This window comes from Haliaeetus leucocephalus, unplaced genomic scaffold (assembly GCF_000737465.1).
Source record: "Haliaeetus leucocephalus isolate CR32 unplaced genomic scaffold, Haliaeetus_leucocephalus-4.0 Scaffold646, whole genome shotgun sequence".
Classification (NCBI taxonomy): domain Eukaryota; kingdom Metazoa; phylum Chordata; class Aves; order Accipitriformes; family Accipitridae; genus Haliaeetus; species Haliaeetus leucocephalus.
In genome coordinates, this window is record NW_010973082.1 from 2,330,452 (window position 1) to 2,346,907 (window position 16,456).

Sequence of the window (16,456 nt, forward strand, 5' to 3'; positions counted from 1 at the left end):
TTTGCTTTTCAGTGACATGCAGCCGTGTCCCACGCGGGTCCTCGCGCTGCGTGTCCCTGCGGGGGGTCGCTGTCCCCCGGGGGACCCCGACACCCACCGGAGGAAGCCGTGAGCTGTGGGTTTGGTTCCTCGCAGGCACCTTTCCCCTCCTCTCTTCCCTCCTACGCTCAGAGAAAACGCAGGCTCCCACAGAGCTGTCTCTCTAGGAGCAGTTTGTGTATTTGAAGTTCTTCAAGCTGAGCTCGTAGCGGCGGTCCTGACATCTGAGCAACCTCATGTGTTTCTTTAGTTGATGTCTGTGCTCCAAAAATAGATTTCCATATTAAAATACAGCTGGGGAAGGAAGCTTGAGCCATGTGTTGTCTGACAGATAACAGAGAAACCAGGTCCTGCTCTGAATACGCAGTCCCCAAAGCCATCAGTTCGCTTTTTGAATAAGTGTCGGTAGCTGTAAAACCTGGACTACGGATAGATTCTTAAAATCTGCGCTGTCTTTTGGGTGAAATGTTGAGAAACAACTCAGTGGCATGCAGGTGTTGCTGCAGGTGGGACTTTCGGCTGGAGCGGTCGAGGGGCTGGAAGGGTTTGGTGGGGTGAAGACCCACGCGAGTTCTCACGCTGTCTCTGCCCAGCAGCTCACGATTGTATTTAACTTCACAGGTGAAGAAACGGAGAGAGATGTAGATTGACCGGGGACTTCGAACCTCAGGCAGCAAAACCGGGGATAGAAACCTGGTGGTTCCCCAGCCTGCCGTCCCTCGCCAGGTACGTCCTGGTGGAATGGGATGCTGTCTCCTGGAAGAGCATTTTCAATTTTAATTTACTTTTTTTTTTTTTTTTTTTTTTACCCCCCGCAAAAAAAGATTATCTTCAGCACTACTGTGCTGTGCAGCTGGCTTAATGAAAAGGTAAAAAATAATGAAAATAAGTGCTGCTGGATCTGCTCCAGAATGAAAAGGGGCTACTCGCGGTAAATTGAACAGTTTGCCTGGGGTGAGATGGCTCGTGGTTTCGGATGCGTGGGGCTGGCTGGCTGCCCTGAGCCCATGTGATGGGCACGGGAATTGCGCTCCGAGATAAATACTTTGGTTCGTAGTTTATACGTAGCAAAATGAAAATAAGCCCAGGTTAGCTCGAGTCTTGTGAGCTGGCGTAGAGCTGGTCCTGCCTTTGGGTGGAAGATTGCTCGGGTGACATCCCGAGGCTTTCCCCAGCCGCTTTCCCCAGCTCTCTCATTGTAAATGAGTACTAGCAATTTCTTCATGTAACTGGCATCTAGCATATATATATATAGGAAGGCATTAAAAATATGAAAAATTGAAAATGAAAACTTTATATGAAAATAGAAAAATATGAGATACTGAATCCTGCAACTGCCTGCTTTTGCTTTTTAAATTGTTTTGTCATTTCATATGGATTTGGTTTTGTTTGTGGGTTTTTTTTTTCCTTAAACAAACTAGGCTTGAAAAATGGCACCAGCAGCTCCAAGAGAAGCAGGAGTATGGAGACAAACCAGAGCTCTCTTATTCAAGAACTGTCTTATTAAATGTAGGACTAAAAAAAGCAGCGTTCAGGTAAGCGGAGGGCTTGTTTACTGCTGCCTTCATGTCTGCAGTTATTCTGCATTTAAGTAGCTCCTGAGTCAGAGGCACTGCTCAGTTTTATTATAATGTTTCTGAAGCTGCAAGGTCTGCTCTGAATTTTAGGTTGAAATAGGCTTTTTCAGAAGGTATTTTGTGATTCTTTGGTTGAAAATGTATCCTAATGTGTAAGGCATTACCCAGAAAATATCCATGAATTAATATTGCAATCTTAGTGCACTTCTAAAAACTTCTGCACCTGTAACTGAGCAGTATAATGGGATTAGACCTCTCCAGAAGATTTTTATCTTTTCTAACAGTTTAGCCCTGTGCATAGGTGATGCGTATGATTCTTTAAGATGAATTTTGGGGTGAAGAAGAGACAGTACAAAGCTTGGCTAGACTTGTTTAATGGTTCATGCTTCGTGTTCTGCTGCTTTCCAAATAGCGTAAGTGTGCTGATCTTTAAAGCATGTAGAAATTATCCCTTTATACCTTAAAATGGCTTCTTAGGTTACCAACGCATGCGATTAAAATCCTGCTTCAGCGCCAGAGAAGGATTTGGCATTAAAATTACTGTTGCGTTGAAAACATGCGGGGAGCTTTACAGTCAAGTAGTCAGACTCACAGTCCCTCCTTTAAGCTTCATGTAACTAAGATAAATTTTTGGAAATTCTCGTTCCTACGACTGCTCTTTGAAGTTTTTGTATTTCTTTCTTTCTGTGCGCAGGAGGTCCTTTTCCCACTCTTTTTCTTGTTTTGGCTGATTCTGATGAGCATGATGCACCCGCACAGAAAATACGGCGAGGTCGCCAACACCAACCTCGGCACTCTGGATACCTCCATGCTGGTGAATTTTGTCATCGGGTACACACCGCCAACCCGAATGGCACGAGAAATCATGAAGAAAGTGGCTTTTGATAACTTCGAAGATGGTATTCAGAACCTGAGCATTTTGTTTTTCTCAGTATATCTCATGCCGTGGCTTGTGTTTGAAGAGGGAGCTCGCTGTCGCTGCTGCTGATAGGAAAAATAAAAGCATTTGTTTTCCATCGCAGATAGAGAACAGACTGTGAAGGCGGTTTTTTTGCTTGGTTGGCAGATGTTCTGGCACTGCCATCTCAAAGTGGTTCCCATTCTCCTGTCGCAGCCAACAAGTGTTATGTGGCTGCAGGAAAGGTTTTGGCAGGACACAAATGCAAAGTACAAATTGCCCCTGAACAGCTCTAGGGCTAATTAATACTTGTCCTGTGACATCCTGGGGCAAATTCAGGAAATGATGTTGTCCTGCAGATATTTTAGGTTGTGTTTTCTATCCTGTTGTTACTATCAAAACAACATTTTTAAATTATTTTTTTTAATGTGCTGATTCCCATTAACAGTGTCACCTCTTCTTTTGAAAGCGAGTTTTCTTTTTTTTCTTTTTTTTTTTTTTTTTTTTTTTAAAGTGTTTTGCCTACACAGCTCACACATCTAGCGGGCACTTATCTCTCCAAAACCACTCTGATGTATTTTTAGTTTGGTATCTTTGATTCTCTTCCTTGTGGTATGCGTGCTTCAAAGGTACTGCGGAGAAACAACCCAGCCCGGCGTCCGCATTTTCCTTACGGGTGCCCCGCATCCTCTGCTGAAGCTGGTGGCAAAATACCATTTTTTTTCATATATTTAGCCCTCTGCACTGGTTAATCTGCCCTGTACAAGAAAAGTGCTGGTGCTGGAGAATAAACTCACGAGTAGCCGGCAGAGGATTGGGGCACAGAAGCTGTTGGAGCAGCAAAAAATGGGGGGAAAAGGGGAAGACTTGGGGGTAAATTTGAATTCCCCACCCTGCTACTGAGCAACACTCCAGGTTTCTGTTCAGAATACTTCCTTCACTGGGACAAAAATATAGCCATATATATATATCTCTATATCTATATATATCTAAAACCAAACAAATATTAATGATTAACATGATGCTTTTTTAAAACTGTCGCACAGTTTTTCTTCCTGCTGTGCTGATACCTAAAGCGACATGATAATTTCTTCTCTCTCCCAGGCATCATCACAGAGGAGTATTTAAGCGAAGAGGAGCTGCAAGAGGCTAGTGCTTTTAAACGCTCAAACTTTGTGGGTGTAGTGTTCAACGATGCCATGTCCTACCAGCTGAGGTTTCCCGATTCGGTCGCTATGTCTTCCATTTATATGGAATCGAGAGGTAAATGTGCACACTTTTATATGTACTCTGTAAGGGGATAAGCTGAAAAATCACGCCCTCTTTTTCCTTTTTGGCCTGGTGGTGCATATATTGGTTTGTGGAAGTTTTTTCCACCATTTATAAGGGATCGCCTTAAGCTGCACCATCTTTACATTGGGGATAGGACAGCTGTAACTCTGGCTTTTTGCATTTTAAAATGCTTTGCTTTATTCTGCAGCCAGTTGTTCCAACCTGCGGAAGGGATGCGAATCGGTAACGTACTGGAGCTCGGGGTTTACGGCTCTGCAAGCCTGCATCGATGCTGCAATTATACAGGTAAATCTGAAAAAATAACAGAATAAAACCAAGGAGGTTCAAATCCGTGGACTGCCTTGGCTCTGACTGGTTTTGTGCTGTTGTCTGTTAATTGTGTAAAATGCTATATCAAAAATTAGCTTGAATCCAGTGAAAAGGCAGAATGTTTCGTGTGTGTTTTGCCGTATTTTGTGCAGAAGCGTTCTTGTCCGTTGAATAACGCGGACGTTTGTCTTCGTTTGTGTCCAAACGAGCCTGAACCATACATCACAGCAGTCGTCAAAACACGAAGGCTTGACAGCGCTCGCCCCAAAATGCTATTTAAGATGCTGTACCAAAAGGGGCTGCAGAATTTGCCTGACTATTTTATTGTCAGTATTTGTCAGCAATGCCCTTTTCCCTATTGCTCTCCCGTCATGCCGCTCGCGGTGAGAGCAAGTCTCATCTTTTTAGGTGATAGGAGTTGCAAAATTGTTCGTTTTATCTCCAGGTGTTTAGATATTCTCCAATATCTGTGCTTTTGGGCTGGGATTTGGGGACAGTAAGGTTTCAGGGTCTCCAGATCTCTCCGTCAGCAGGGATGGAGACCGGGCTGAGGGATGCAAAAATAACTTTTCCTTCTTTTCCTTTTAGCTGAAGACTAATCAGTCGGTTTGGGAACAACTTGAATTGACGAGAGCAATGGTCATGGGAGAGGCTGCAGTGGTGGAAATAGATAATTTTCCTCGTGCGATCATTTTAATTTACCTGGTGATCGCTTTTTCACCGTTTGGGTATTATTTGGCAATTCATATTGTGGCAGAAAAGGAGAGGAAGTTGAAGGAATTCTTAAAAATATTGGGACTTCATGACACTGCCTTTTGGTATGTGAGTGTTTGGTGTAACGCATTCTTTATATAAGAAATACAAAATATATAAAGAAATATAAAAAAATAACACTTTCTAGGAAAACAACTCTATCCCATCCTCCAGTTTTTAATTGTTTTCAGTGTCATTAAGTGAAAACAGTTGAAAAGTGAGATACTCTGTAAAATGTAACACAGAGATACTTGCAGTACCATGAAAATAGGTATGTTTTAATAAGTGAATACCAGAGTAACACTTGCATTTTTGTGCATGTAAAGTTACACCAGACTTAGAGGGATTAAATGTGATGATGCGTGAGATTTTTATGTAGTTTGTTTTTAAATATTTTTGGCTCAGTACCTCCTTTTGGCTCAACAGGTGACCTGCAGTCTCGCTTCAGAGCTTAGCAGCAGTTTCCCCGCCGTATAATTAAATGAATCTAACTCTATAATTTTAACAGGACAGAGTATTCTAAGCAACAGGTTTTAATTTGTTTCCTTACCGTGATGGAAATTGTCTTATGCAATATAGTGTTTTGGTTTTTTGTTTTTTTGGGGTTTTTTTTTTCCAAATGAGAGGATGTACTAATCTGAAGTCATTGATAGTCGCAGAGATAAAAGCGGGTTTAGCTTTGCCCTTCGCCGCAGCGCCCGACAGCTTTTTAGCATCTTTCCCTGCTGCACCGTAACAGCCAGCCGGGGTTCTCTGGGTTATTTTTTTTTTTCTGGTTGCTTTTGTCTTATTTCTGTTCCCAAGCTCTTTTCTGGCAGTCAGTTCTGTTTGTTTGCGGTATGTCCTTGGGGATAAATCTTAATTCAGCTGAGTCCTTCACCCGCTGTCCCCACTCGCCCCTCACGCAGCAGCATTTGAGTAACTCTGGTCTGGGGAAAATGATTTTACTTTTCCCAGGGTGGAATAGGAGCGATCTGCAAAGGCACGCTGGTAATGCAGCTTTGATCCGCCACTGAATATAACTCGGAAATTTGTTTCTGAGGAAGCTGTGTCACTTTTTACTACCTGTACACAAACCGCCCTTGTTTCCTGAGGTCAGAATTGCTCACAGACTTGCAGCTCTGTTTTTAAAAAGAAAAGGATTTTATTACCCTGCCCAGCTACTGGAATGACTAATGTATTAAATTTTAAATAGAATTTCTTTAATTATTGAAACCTACTACTCAGTTACCCTCTTTTGGATATGCCATGGAATTAATTATGCAAGTTAAAAAAAAAAAAAAACAACCACCATGAATCATCTAATTGTGTTTCTTTTTGATGCCATGGGTATTGATGTGTGTGCTCTAATGGCTAGAACATTTACAGGGATGTTTACAAGAGCTCTTTTTATTTGGGGGCTCTTGTTTTGTTGCAAGCTTGTCCTTTGGTGCAGCTGTCTGGAATATTAAAGAATGGAAGTTTTAGCTATTTTTGTGTGTGAATAGTTCAGGCTATGAATTCGTTGACTGATTTCTGTTCTCTTTTCTCCCCCTTTTGCTCTCAGGCTTTCTTGGGTGCTGCTCTACATGAGCCTGATTTTTGTCATGTCCATTCTTATGGCGGTGATTGCGACGGCCTCTTCCCTCTTTCCCCAGAGCAGTGCCTTTGTGATATTTCTCCTTTTTTTCCTGTACGGAATCTCTTCAGTAAGTATTCCTGGTCTCCTTGAATTCAGCCATCCCATCCCTGTGGTGTGCCTCTGGTTTGGGATGGTGTACAGGTCTCAACTGTCACTATGAGAAGTATCTTTCCTTACTGAAATATCTGAGTTTATAATAGGACAAGGGGTAATGATTTTTAAACTGAAAGAGGGTAGGATTTACATTATGTATAAGGAAGAAATTATTTGTCGTGAGGGTGGTGAGGCACTGGAACAGGTTGCCCAGAGAAGTTGTGGATGCCCCATCCCTGGAAGTGTTCACGGCCGGGTTGGATGGGGCTTGGAACTAGATAATCTTTAAGGTCCCTTCCAAGCCAAACCATTCTATGATTTTATGATAATCATCTGTCTTTGAACTGAAAACACTGCTGTTTTGAAGTCCAAACCCATGCCCCCTTCTAAACATTTGTCGTTACTATACAGCATAATGTTAAAATCCTCTTTAAAGGTCAGAGAATTAATTTATACATCAAATCACTTGTCTGAGTTCATAAGCAACCAATGCAGAAATAGTTATTTGTTTACTGTCTATCATTTACAGAAGGTGTACTAACCAGGGTGCATATGCACTCTCAGCCATATGGCTCCTTATTTTTCTGTTATAATTTTTTTCTGTGCTTTGTCACCTGGCATCTTAGGGAAATCTGTCCCTCCCGGTGGTCTCTTTGTAAGGGAAGTGTGGGACGTGGGGAATACTGTGGTGACTATACCAGGAAAATGATATGATTGAAGCTGTGGTCTTTCTGCTTTAGTTTTTCTATACCCTGTATCATTAATTTTTTTTAACATAGTACCTTCTTGTATTTTTTTTAATTTGTTCTTAGGTTTTCTTTGCACTTATGCTGACACCTCTATTTAAAAAGTCAAAGCACGTGGGTATAGTGGAGTTCTTGGCGACGCTGGCTTTTGGTTTTGTGGGCCTTAATATTGTCCTGCTGGAAGATTTCCCCAAATCTTTCGTTTGGATTCTCAGCCCCTTGTGTCAGTGCAGCTTCTTGATCGGTGTCGCACAGGTAAATAACCTGCTACTCCTCCGACTGCAACCTCATCGCGCTCGTTTGTCTTGCATCGTTTTCAAATAGGTCTTGACGTAAATAAATATATATTTTTATTTTTTTTAATAAACTGATGATGGTGGGGAAAAATGCCTATTTTAATAGCTTCCTGTGGCAATTTAATATCAAGTAAAATACAGCACACCATCAAGCAACTGTTATTCTTCGTGTTTGTTGCTGTGATCTCAGTCACTTTTTCATTAATTTTTTTTGTTGTTGTTGTTGCTAAATTTTGCACCGTGCTGTCACATCTTTCCAGGCTGGTACAGTGCTGGTGTGTAACAGCTCCATTTATCTGTGTTTGTTGGCAGGTCATGCATCTAGAAGATTATGAAGATGGTGCAACATTTTCAAATCTAAATCACGGTCCTTACCCGCTCTTTATCTCTCTTATTTTGTTGGTGTTGGATAGCATATTTTATCTGCTTGTGGCCATCTACCTTGATCAGGTTATGCCAGGTACGTTCATGAGAAAAATGGAACTGAACTGCGCTAGCGTCACCCCATTCCTGAAGTCCTGAGCCCCCCAGGTTGACGTGGCTGGTGGAGCTGGGTGGCATTTCTGGCTTAATTTCAACGGTGGAGGAAGGAGATGGTGCTGTTTACAAATATATTTCATGCTGTGACTCAGAATAATTTTGGCTGAAATAATTTATATTCTATTAAAACCGAGATATGGGGGGGGTATTTGCATATTTAGAATTGATGGCCCTTAGGTACGCCAGCTAAACATTTTTCCCCTCTTTCTAGAGGAAAAGCTTCTGTACCGGGTTAACTAGTGGCTCAGCCTTTGCAATTTGCTCTTCTTCCAGGGTTGAAAATTAAAGACTACTCTGCCCGTTCCAGACCTTTCCCTGTGACGGCAGTAGTTTAACGTGAAACGCAGAATCTAAGTTGTTAATCTTGCGACTAATGCCTGGTTAAGCCCTTCGACTCCCTTTCCTCTGATCTCTCTGGATTTATGGTGCCTGTGTTTAAGTCAACTGTTCTTTCAGCACTGGGGGTTTCTCTTGCATCGAAAGAGATTTGCCCATGTAGTTAAATACTGAGCAAAACTGGAACGTGCTAGCGGTGTCGATGGGAACCGTGGCTTCGATGCGGATAAAGTAAATTTGGCTGATGAAATCCCTCCAGGATGGGGGTGTGGGCTGGCCCCTAAACCTTTAGCAGGATAGCTCAGGGCTTTTATAGCTAAAACCCCGGAGCTGAGGAATATCTGTAGTTACTGTTAAGAAGTTGTCTTTTCCCCTTTACTGTCCAGGGGAGTTTGGACTACGCCGCACGCCATTTTTCTTTATGAAGCCCTCGTTTTGGTCAAAGCGCAGAAAAAATTACAAGGAGTTGTACGAGAGCAGCATCAATGGCAGTTTAAGTTTCAGTGAGATCGTCGAGCCCGTGCCTTCGGAATTTCAGGGGAAAGAAGCCATCAGGTACGATTCCTGCTCTGCCTCGCGTGCAGATGAGCAGATCAAGCTGGGTCCCTGACATTTTGGGGTGTAATTTGAAAATCGCTCTTGTTTCTCCAGTCGTTGGGATTCAAATAGCATATGGTATGCATTGCAGGGAGTTCTCCGCACACACGCGGCACGACTAGTTTCCATTTGCAATGAAGCCCCATCATCAACGACATGGATGCTCTCCAAGGATAAAACACTGGGCTTAAAGAAAGGGTTTGTTTGTGGATTGTATTCCTTCAGTTGGAGTCCTGTCAAAACCGGCCGGTTTTCCATTCCCTCAGTTTCGCTGAGGCCGCAAGAGGCGTAAGCGGTTGCAGATGTTGAAACGCCTACTCTTCTGGGAGGGTTTAGTTTCTGGTAACGCACATTTGAGGAGAAAAAGCTGAATTCTGGGTTTGTGTGAAGGCCATTGTGTTCTCCATAGACCAGAGAACAACTTTGTGGTGGTTTTACCCGGCTGCCGTATCTAGGAGGGTAAAACAAAACTGAAAAATAGATGGCCGTGCTCTCAAGTTTCGCATTGCATTTTGTGTCACCTGTTGTCTTGCATCTGGACTCTCATGTATTTTTAGTGTGTCTCAGATATTATTTTCAGTATCTTCCTTCTAGCCCTTGTTTCCATCATTTCCCAATGACGTAGCCTGACGTGAGTTGGGGAACTCTGCGTCTTCACTCCTCCTGGTTGGCTCCACTGGTCTCAAATAAATATTTGAGCTTAGTGACCAGAATAAGTCTGGCGTTGTCCGCGCTTTCCATGTCTCTTCGGGCATCTGCCATAAGTTGAAGGGTCCAGTTTTAATCCTGATGTTCACATGAGAACATTGTGGCCATTTTTGCTTTATTCATCCACCCTGGACTCTTTCCATAGCACCCCTCCACCAGCTCTCCATCATTTTCGCACTGTCTTGTCGTCTTTACATGTACAGGTTTTGTTTTCTTTCATACCCCATTCTCCTCCCCTCTATTCACACCTGTAACCCCCTCTCCATCCTCATTTTCAGGGTAGCCAGGCTTGCAAAACCCATCCTTCACATGGTGCCTTCAGATAAACTGGTTGGGTTTTTTTCATTTTGAAAAAACGTGGGGCTGGAAGGCAGGTTTTTACCTTTCTTGGAGAGAAAGATACCTGCTTTCTTTTGCCTAATTTTGATCAAGAGCTGTCAGTAATCACATCTTTGGGGTCTATTCTACTAATACCTCTTTTCCATATCATGTCTGTTGAGTCTTCTCAACGGTATTCTCCGAGTATTGTGAAATTACTGGGGAGTAGCCATTCCCTTTTCTAGCTTGGGAAACCTCTAGTGCCTTGTGCTACCGTGTGAAAGAAACACAGATTTGAAATAATTCAGTCTGTCATCGTAGAAAATACCTTAGAAGGTGACCAGAAAAAGCTTTTTGGTACCAGGGTGGAGACGGACTAAGTTCTGCGACAAGATGCCCTGTCTCTTGACTTGCCTCTGTGGGTTGTTAACGTGTCTAGTGCCACTTCCATATGGTCGTCCTGTGACTGTTGCCGAGTGTTGATCATTCAAAATGACATATAAAGGTCCTAAAATAGTTTATAAAATGACATGTCTTCTTTCAGAATCAGCTGTGTTCAGAAAACATTCAGGAAAAAGGGGGAAACTGTGGAGGCTCTCAGAAGTAAGAACATTTTAGCTTTTTAGCTGCTTATCAGATGCAGAGGAGCAATAGCTGAATTGTTGAGTGATCTTTTGTGTTTCAGTTGGGGCTTTTTGGTTTCTTTTAGCGGGGTGGGACATTGGAGCATGAATGCCAGATGTGCTTGTGCGTGTCTTCTCTTACCGCTTTGGCAGTAATCTTGTTTAAAAACGGTACCCCAAAAAGATGAGCCCTTCCATCACTAAAGAAAGCCTGCTGGCATCACCCCCGTTATTCCTCCTCCGCCTGTGTCGACAGCGATGTGATCTTCCCTGCCCCATCTCCTTGATCTTTTCATCTCCTTTTCCCCGGGTGGCTTTTAAACGTGGCCACCCCACAGCCGGCACGGGGACTGTCCCAGCCCCGCGGTCCGGTGCCACGCCGGGACGTGGAGGTAGGGCGTCCCTTCGAGCAAAAAGTTAAATGCATACCCCATATGTCAGTATTTGAATTTACCTCTGGGGTAGGAGCCGGCTCCAGGTGCCGCGGGCGCATCGCTAACGTCTCCTCTTTCTCTCGTGCCTGCCTCGGGGACCAGATTTATCCTTCGACATCTATGAAGGTCAGATCACGGCTCTGCTCGGGCACAGCGGGACCGGGAAGACGACGCTGATGAACATCCTTTGCGGGCTGTGTCCGCCGACGGACGGTGAGCTTCTCCGGTGTTAGGAGATTTTGAGTACCCTGCTTTTGAAAACCAAAGCTTTTCACCTTTATGGCTATTTCTGGATGCCCGAAATTTTGCTCTGGATAATGTCTGAAAGAGGCCACTTTAGCATGTGAGCTAAAGAGCACACTTTCATGTCCGTGCTGCTCTCTGGCTGTAAAAAAACCTCTCAGTTGATTGCTCCTGGCTTTTTTTTTCTTGGTTTTTTAGGGTTCGTCTCTGTCTATGGGCACAAAGTCTCCGAAATCGATGAAATGCTTGAAGTGCGACAAATAGCAGGGGTGTGCCCTCAGTCCGACATACACTTTGATATATTAACTGTGGAGGAGAATCTCTCCATATTTGCTGCAATTAAAGGAATCCCTCAGAATGATTTGATACAAGAGGTGGGTCAGCTGGGCACAGATCCTGTCTTCTGTGTTCATTTTTAACCTGCAGGGCAACATAGCCTTGCATTGTACAGATGTTTCCTGAAGATGAGTTTGCAGGGGAATGTTGCTTTACAGCATAACAGACAAGGAGGCAGACTACCGACAGATGTTTTTACACAGACAAACTGTTAAATTTTCCTAGGAAACTTAAAATGCTCATGAAACATTTTAAATCCTAGCATTTGTGCTCAGGCATGGACACCTTTTAACTTCCTCAGGTTTGCTGGAGCTTAAGACCCTGGTCTGGATGTACAGGTTCGCTAGCAGGGTGCACGGTTCAGATACAGAATACGCTGTGAATTAGGAACGGTTAATTTGAATGTTAATTGTTAATAACGTGGTTAAAAAAAATTATAGCTTTTTTTAACAATGAATGCGTTTCTTGCATTTTAAAGGTGCAGAAAGTGTTGTTGGATTTGGATATGCAGCCTATCAGAGATAATCAAGCTAAAAAATTAAGCGGGGGCCAGAAAAGGCGGCTGTCGGTGGGAGTTGCTGTTCTCGGGAACCCGAAGGTGAGTGTGATGGAGGGGTCCCCGACTTGGTGTCACCAATACACCCAAGGGTCGATGTCTCTTGTCAAACCCGACTAACGCATATAATAATACATAAGATGCAGAAATTGTTACTTGGAGCATCTGTCGCTCTTTTTTTCTTCGTTTATGGTTTAAACGATTAAAATCACTTCAACAGCTCAACCTTCATGCTTGAGGATGTTAATGGCTTCGGTAATTGCAGTAGCTCTGGATTTGATCTCTTTGTGAAAGAAACAGTGTGACAAGTTTTATGCCGTTTCCAGCAGGTAACATTTAGCCCCCAACAGTGAACCTGTCGGAGATTTTCCATGCAAAGCTATCCAGGCACTTGGAGCAAGGATGGAGCCGGAGAGCTCTTTTGTGTTACGGATCTATTTTTTCTGGCCTGTAAGAATGGGGACTGCTTTTAGATCTGTATTTAAAAATGATGCACGTGACAGTTCACTGGGATTTTAAAAGCACGTGTGTATATTTAACTATCCCTTCATAGAAGGAGTGAATCCATAGCTAAACTTAATTGTATTAGAAACAGCATAAAACGGATTATGGCATTAACATACTATATGGTTTTTCCATTTGTCACAACAGGAGATGAATTTATTCAAATCATAGTGACGATAGCTGCCTTGCTTACTCTAGGATGTTTCCTGTACGTTTTAGAGGACTAACTAGCAGGCTGCAAACAAAAATTCCTATATCTGTTACTTAAGTAGGATTTCCTGAGGTCAGTACCTTCCACGTGGATATGGCTTTGCAAACGCTTCTTGGTTTTGCGCAAAGGTTTTACTGCTGGATGAGCCGACGGCGGGTATGGATCCGTGTTCGCGGCACATCGTCTGGAATCTCCTGAAAAACAGAAAAGCCAATCGCGTGACCGTTTTCAGTACCCACTTCATGGATGAGGCAGATATCCTCGCCGGTGAGTCCTGCCGCCAGCCCCTGGGTACCCAATCCATGAGGGACAGTCGCTATAGAGCAAAAGTGATGCTTCTCTAACGGCGGAATAACACCTTTATTTGAAATATCTAGGTGGTTTTTGGAGCAAATTGACAATCTTCTGATTCAAAGGGCCTTCTTGATTTTTGTTTCCAGATCGTAAAGCTGTGATTTCTCAAGGGATGTTAAAATGCCTCGGATCTTCTCTCTTTCTCAAAAGCAAATGGGGAATTGGCTACCGCTTGAGGTATTCTTTCTGTGTGGTATCTGTTATGTGACATAGTGTATCTTTTTTTATTGCTTTCTTTTGAAATCTATAAGGCAGCACCCCTTGCCCCCCAAAAAGATCCTTTTATCATCTTCATAGTGAATGTTTGCTGCTCTGCCGGCTGATCGTTCTGATGCGGGTGTAAGGAGAAAAGCAAGCTTTAAAAACTCAATTTCTTGTGCGTTTTCTTAGTATGCACATCGATGCCTATTGCAACACGGAGGCTACAACCTCGCTGATCAGGCAGCACATACCTGCAGCCAGCCTGATCCAAGAGAACGACGAGCAGCTCGTGTACACCCTGCCGCTCAAGGACATGGACAAGTTCGCAGGTATCGACGTTTTTGTTGTGCCTGCGGGGTCGAACGGCTGTAAAAGAGAAAGCCGTCGAGCGGGGCTGTAGCCTGCGATTCTTGTTAAATTGCCGCTTCTGCGTTTATGTGGTTTTATACATATTCACTCTTTGGCTGTGACTGGGCTGATGGTCGTTCAGCAAGGTCTTTCCCAGGCAAGCGAGGACCTTGTTGCTCCCTCCAACGGGGCTGTGGTATGTTACGAGGGATTTGGGGACCCGAAAGTGCTGGGGAGATGCCTCTAGCAGAAGGGTGAAAAGCCCCTTTTGTCCAAGAATCCCCTTGTCCTGCAAAAGCATCATCTTATTGCAGAGCGTTTTAATGAGCAAGGCTGGCCTCCGGTGGGAAGCCAGAAAGCCCCAAGTCCTACAAAAATTAATCGCCCTTGTCGTGAGCTGCAAAGAGCATCACGTCGCTGCTTTAAAATTCACTGGTGAGAGGGAGCATGGAAGAGATGTGTTGGTTTCACTAGATGGCAGCAATTATCTGATGAGTCCTACACGAGGCTCCTCGTTCACCTCCCAGGAGAAAATGGAAGAAACAGTGTGTCCTTTGCACTATGTGGAAAGCTAAGAGAGAATCAATACTGATGTGGATGCGGCTCATATTTCATAAATGCTTTTTTCCCCGTTGCATTTAACCAGTTAATAATTTATTAGATTTACCTTTAGCAGCCATTGCATGTACTTTTGGAGAAACAGGCATCTTTATGCAAGATTGAGTCAATTCCCTGAACTATTTTAAGGAGAAGCTGAGGTTAGGAATATGCCTCAGCTACTGGGGCAGAAGAAATTGCGGAGATCTGATGAACATCGTCAAGTATCCAGCTGCTCTTCCCATTTTACACATTTGCATTTCCCTTCAGTGTGACCTTGGCTCTGAAACTCCTCATTTTGTCAGGTCCTTCACTTCGTAGGGCTGGCAGGAGCCCAAGAGTGTGTTTTATCCCAAGGTGCTAATAAGTGCTCTTACTCTGAGCATCATTTTGGTCTTCAAGCTATGCATGCTGTCCAGGATCTCCTGCCCAGTTAAGCTGGCTTTAGAGATCTGGGTATTTATTTTATATGTATATATAAAAAAAAATATGTAAAATTACTTAGTGGTTTTATTTGTAAAATCTCTTTGTGCCTGGGCAGGGCTCTAGGTAGGATGAGCTGTCCTGCGGTCCCCGTGTGATGTTTCCAGGAGAGGGGCTCTCGCAGCCAGGCAGGAGGCAGCTCTGAGCCCAGGAGCTTTAGGATGCTGAGCTGGTTTTCATAAACACTACAGCTTTGGGAGAACATGCCACATTTCCCATACCTGACCACAGAGGTTGAAGTTTTGTGCTAAAAGGAGCAAAAACCCAACCTTGTTCTCAAGCCACGACCTGCGTCTTTGTAATTAAGCAACCGTGTTTTACACGTTACCTGCTTTTTTCTTCTACCACGCAGAAGGCTTTAGGGATGCCTCTGACGTGCTCGAAGATTTCTCAGGAGATGGTGTGATCCTGTTCCAGGGCAACCAATATGTTTCGCTTCTGTCTCTAGGCTTGTTTTCTGACCTCGACACTCACTCCCATTTGGGTGTTATCACCTATGGCGTTTCCATGACGACGCTGGAGGATGTCTATCTGAAGCTGGAAGTTGAGGCAGAGATTGATCAAGCAGGTGGGGTGGACCGGGGCTGTTTTCCTGTTTTCCATCATATTTGATTTAGTATTAATTAGTGTAGAATTGCCCATACCACATCGCTGCCAGAGGGAGTTTTGCTATGGAGGGAAGAATAAAAAAATCCTCTCATGGAGTGCTACATCCAGCAGCATGGGGCTCCTTTGGTCTCACAGCTTTCCAGGCTTTTGAAATATTTAACACGAAAAACACGCAAAAGCAGTGAGTTGGATGGGGAGTGATTCTGGGAGGATCCAGGCGAAAAGCTTTTTACTGGCTGTCTCTGCAGTGGTTAATTTTTTATCCAGTGTACTTGCATCTAATTTCTTTGCTTTACAGTTCCACTTTTGATGACTAGCTTTTTAAAATGTGCTTTATTTTCCTAATGGAGCTTACTTTCAAGAAATTGTAAATGGACAGTATAAAATTTATTTCCAACCTTCTGCGTGAACAGTAATATTAGTAGCCTGTGCTTAAGGCTGAAATAGGTGAACTTGCCTTTCTTCCCCTCCTTTAAATTAACTTTCAATGCAAATGAAAACTGGGGACTGCTTAATATTACTCCAGAATTAATCAATTCTTCTTTTCATGTCAACTTTGAATGGTTTAAGCTATCTTAATCTTTCTAGAGCTTTCTGTGTGATGCAGACTAGTAAACTATCCTGCTCTGCAAAGCTTTTGCCTGGGTATAAGAGGGTTTAACAGCTGAATATGCTGATACTGAATAATAGAGGTGCATGCATAGGCGAATGGTATGAAATTGGGGCAAGTCTGCACCTTCTGAGCGGCAGAAATTTGTATCGTCTGCCTTAAGTGTTTGCTGTGTGTGCGATTCAGAGCGTTGGAGTAGATCGGTGTCGTTGACCTTGGGGCT

The 16,456-nt window shown here is 43.5% G+C and overlaps 1 protein-coding gene across 4 annotated transcripts in view; it reads left to right on the plus strand.

Annotated features, from left to right (window-relative positions):
* The first annotated feature begins 422 nt into the window (after positions 1–422).
* Positions 423–16,456, plus strand: part of ABCA5 (ATP-binding cassette, sub-family A (ABC1), member 5) — a 31,099-nt gene continuing 15,065 nt past the window's right edge. For all 4 annotated transcript variants that reach the window (XR_775096.1, XR_775095.1, XR_775097.1 and 1 more), the window contains exons 1-19: positions 423–545; positions 661–765; positions 1,461–1,574; positions 2,311–2,515; positions 3,619–3,777; positions 3,995–4,092; positions 4,705–4,934; positions 6,416–6,557; positions 7,396–7,584; positions 7,938–8,085; positions 8,888–9,056; positions 10,669–10,727; positions 11,284–11,394; positions 11,623–11,798; positions 12,239–12,358; positions 13,160–13,298; positions 13,472–13,562; positions 13,776–13,915; positions 15,463–15,582. Coding sequence is in view for 1 of the 4 variants with exons in the window: in XM_010578583.1 (XP_010576885.1) it covers positions 1,470–1,574; positions 2,311–2,515; positions 3,619–3,777; positions 3,995–4,092; positions 4,705–4,934; positions 6,416–6,557; positions 7,396–7,584; positions 7,938–8,085; positions 8,888–9,056; positions 10,669–10,727; positions 11,284–11,394; positions 11,623–11,798; positions 12,239–12,358; positions 13,160–13,298; positions 13,472–13,562; positions 13,776–13,915; positions 15,463–15,582 (2,401 nt within the window). In the remaining 3 variants the exon portion in view is untranslated. The remainder of the gene's footprint in view (positions 546–660; positions 766–1,460; positions 1,575–2,310; positions 2,516–3,618; positions 3,778–3,994; positions 4,093–4,704; positions 4,935–6,415; positions 6,558–7,395; positions 7,585–7,937; positions 8,086–8,887; positions 9,057–10,668; positions 10,728–11,283; positions 11,395–11,622; positions 11,799–12,238; positions 12,359–13,159; positions 13,299–13,471; positions 13,563–13,775; positions 13,916–15,462; positions 15,583–16,456) is intronic.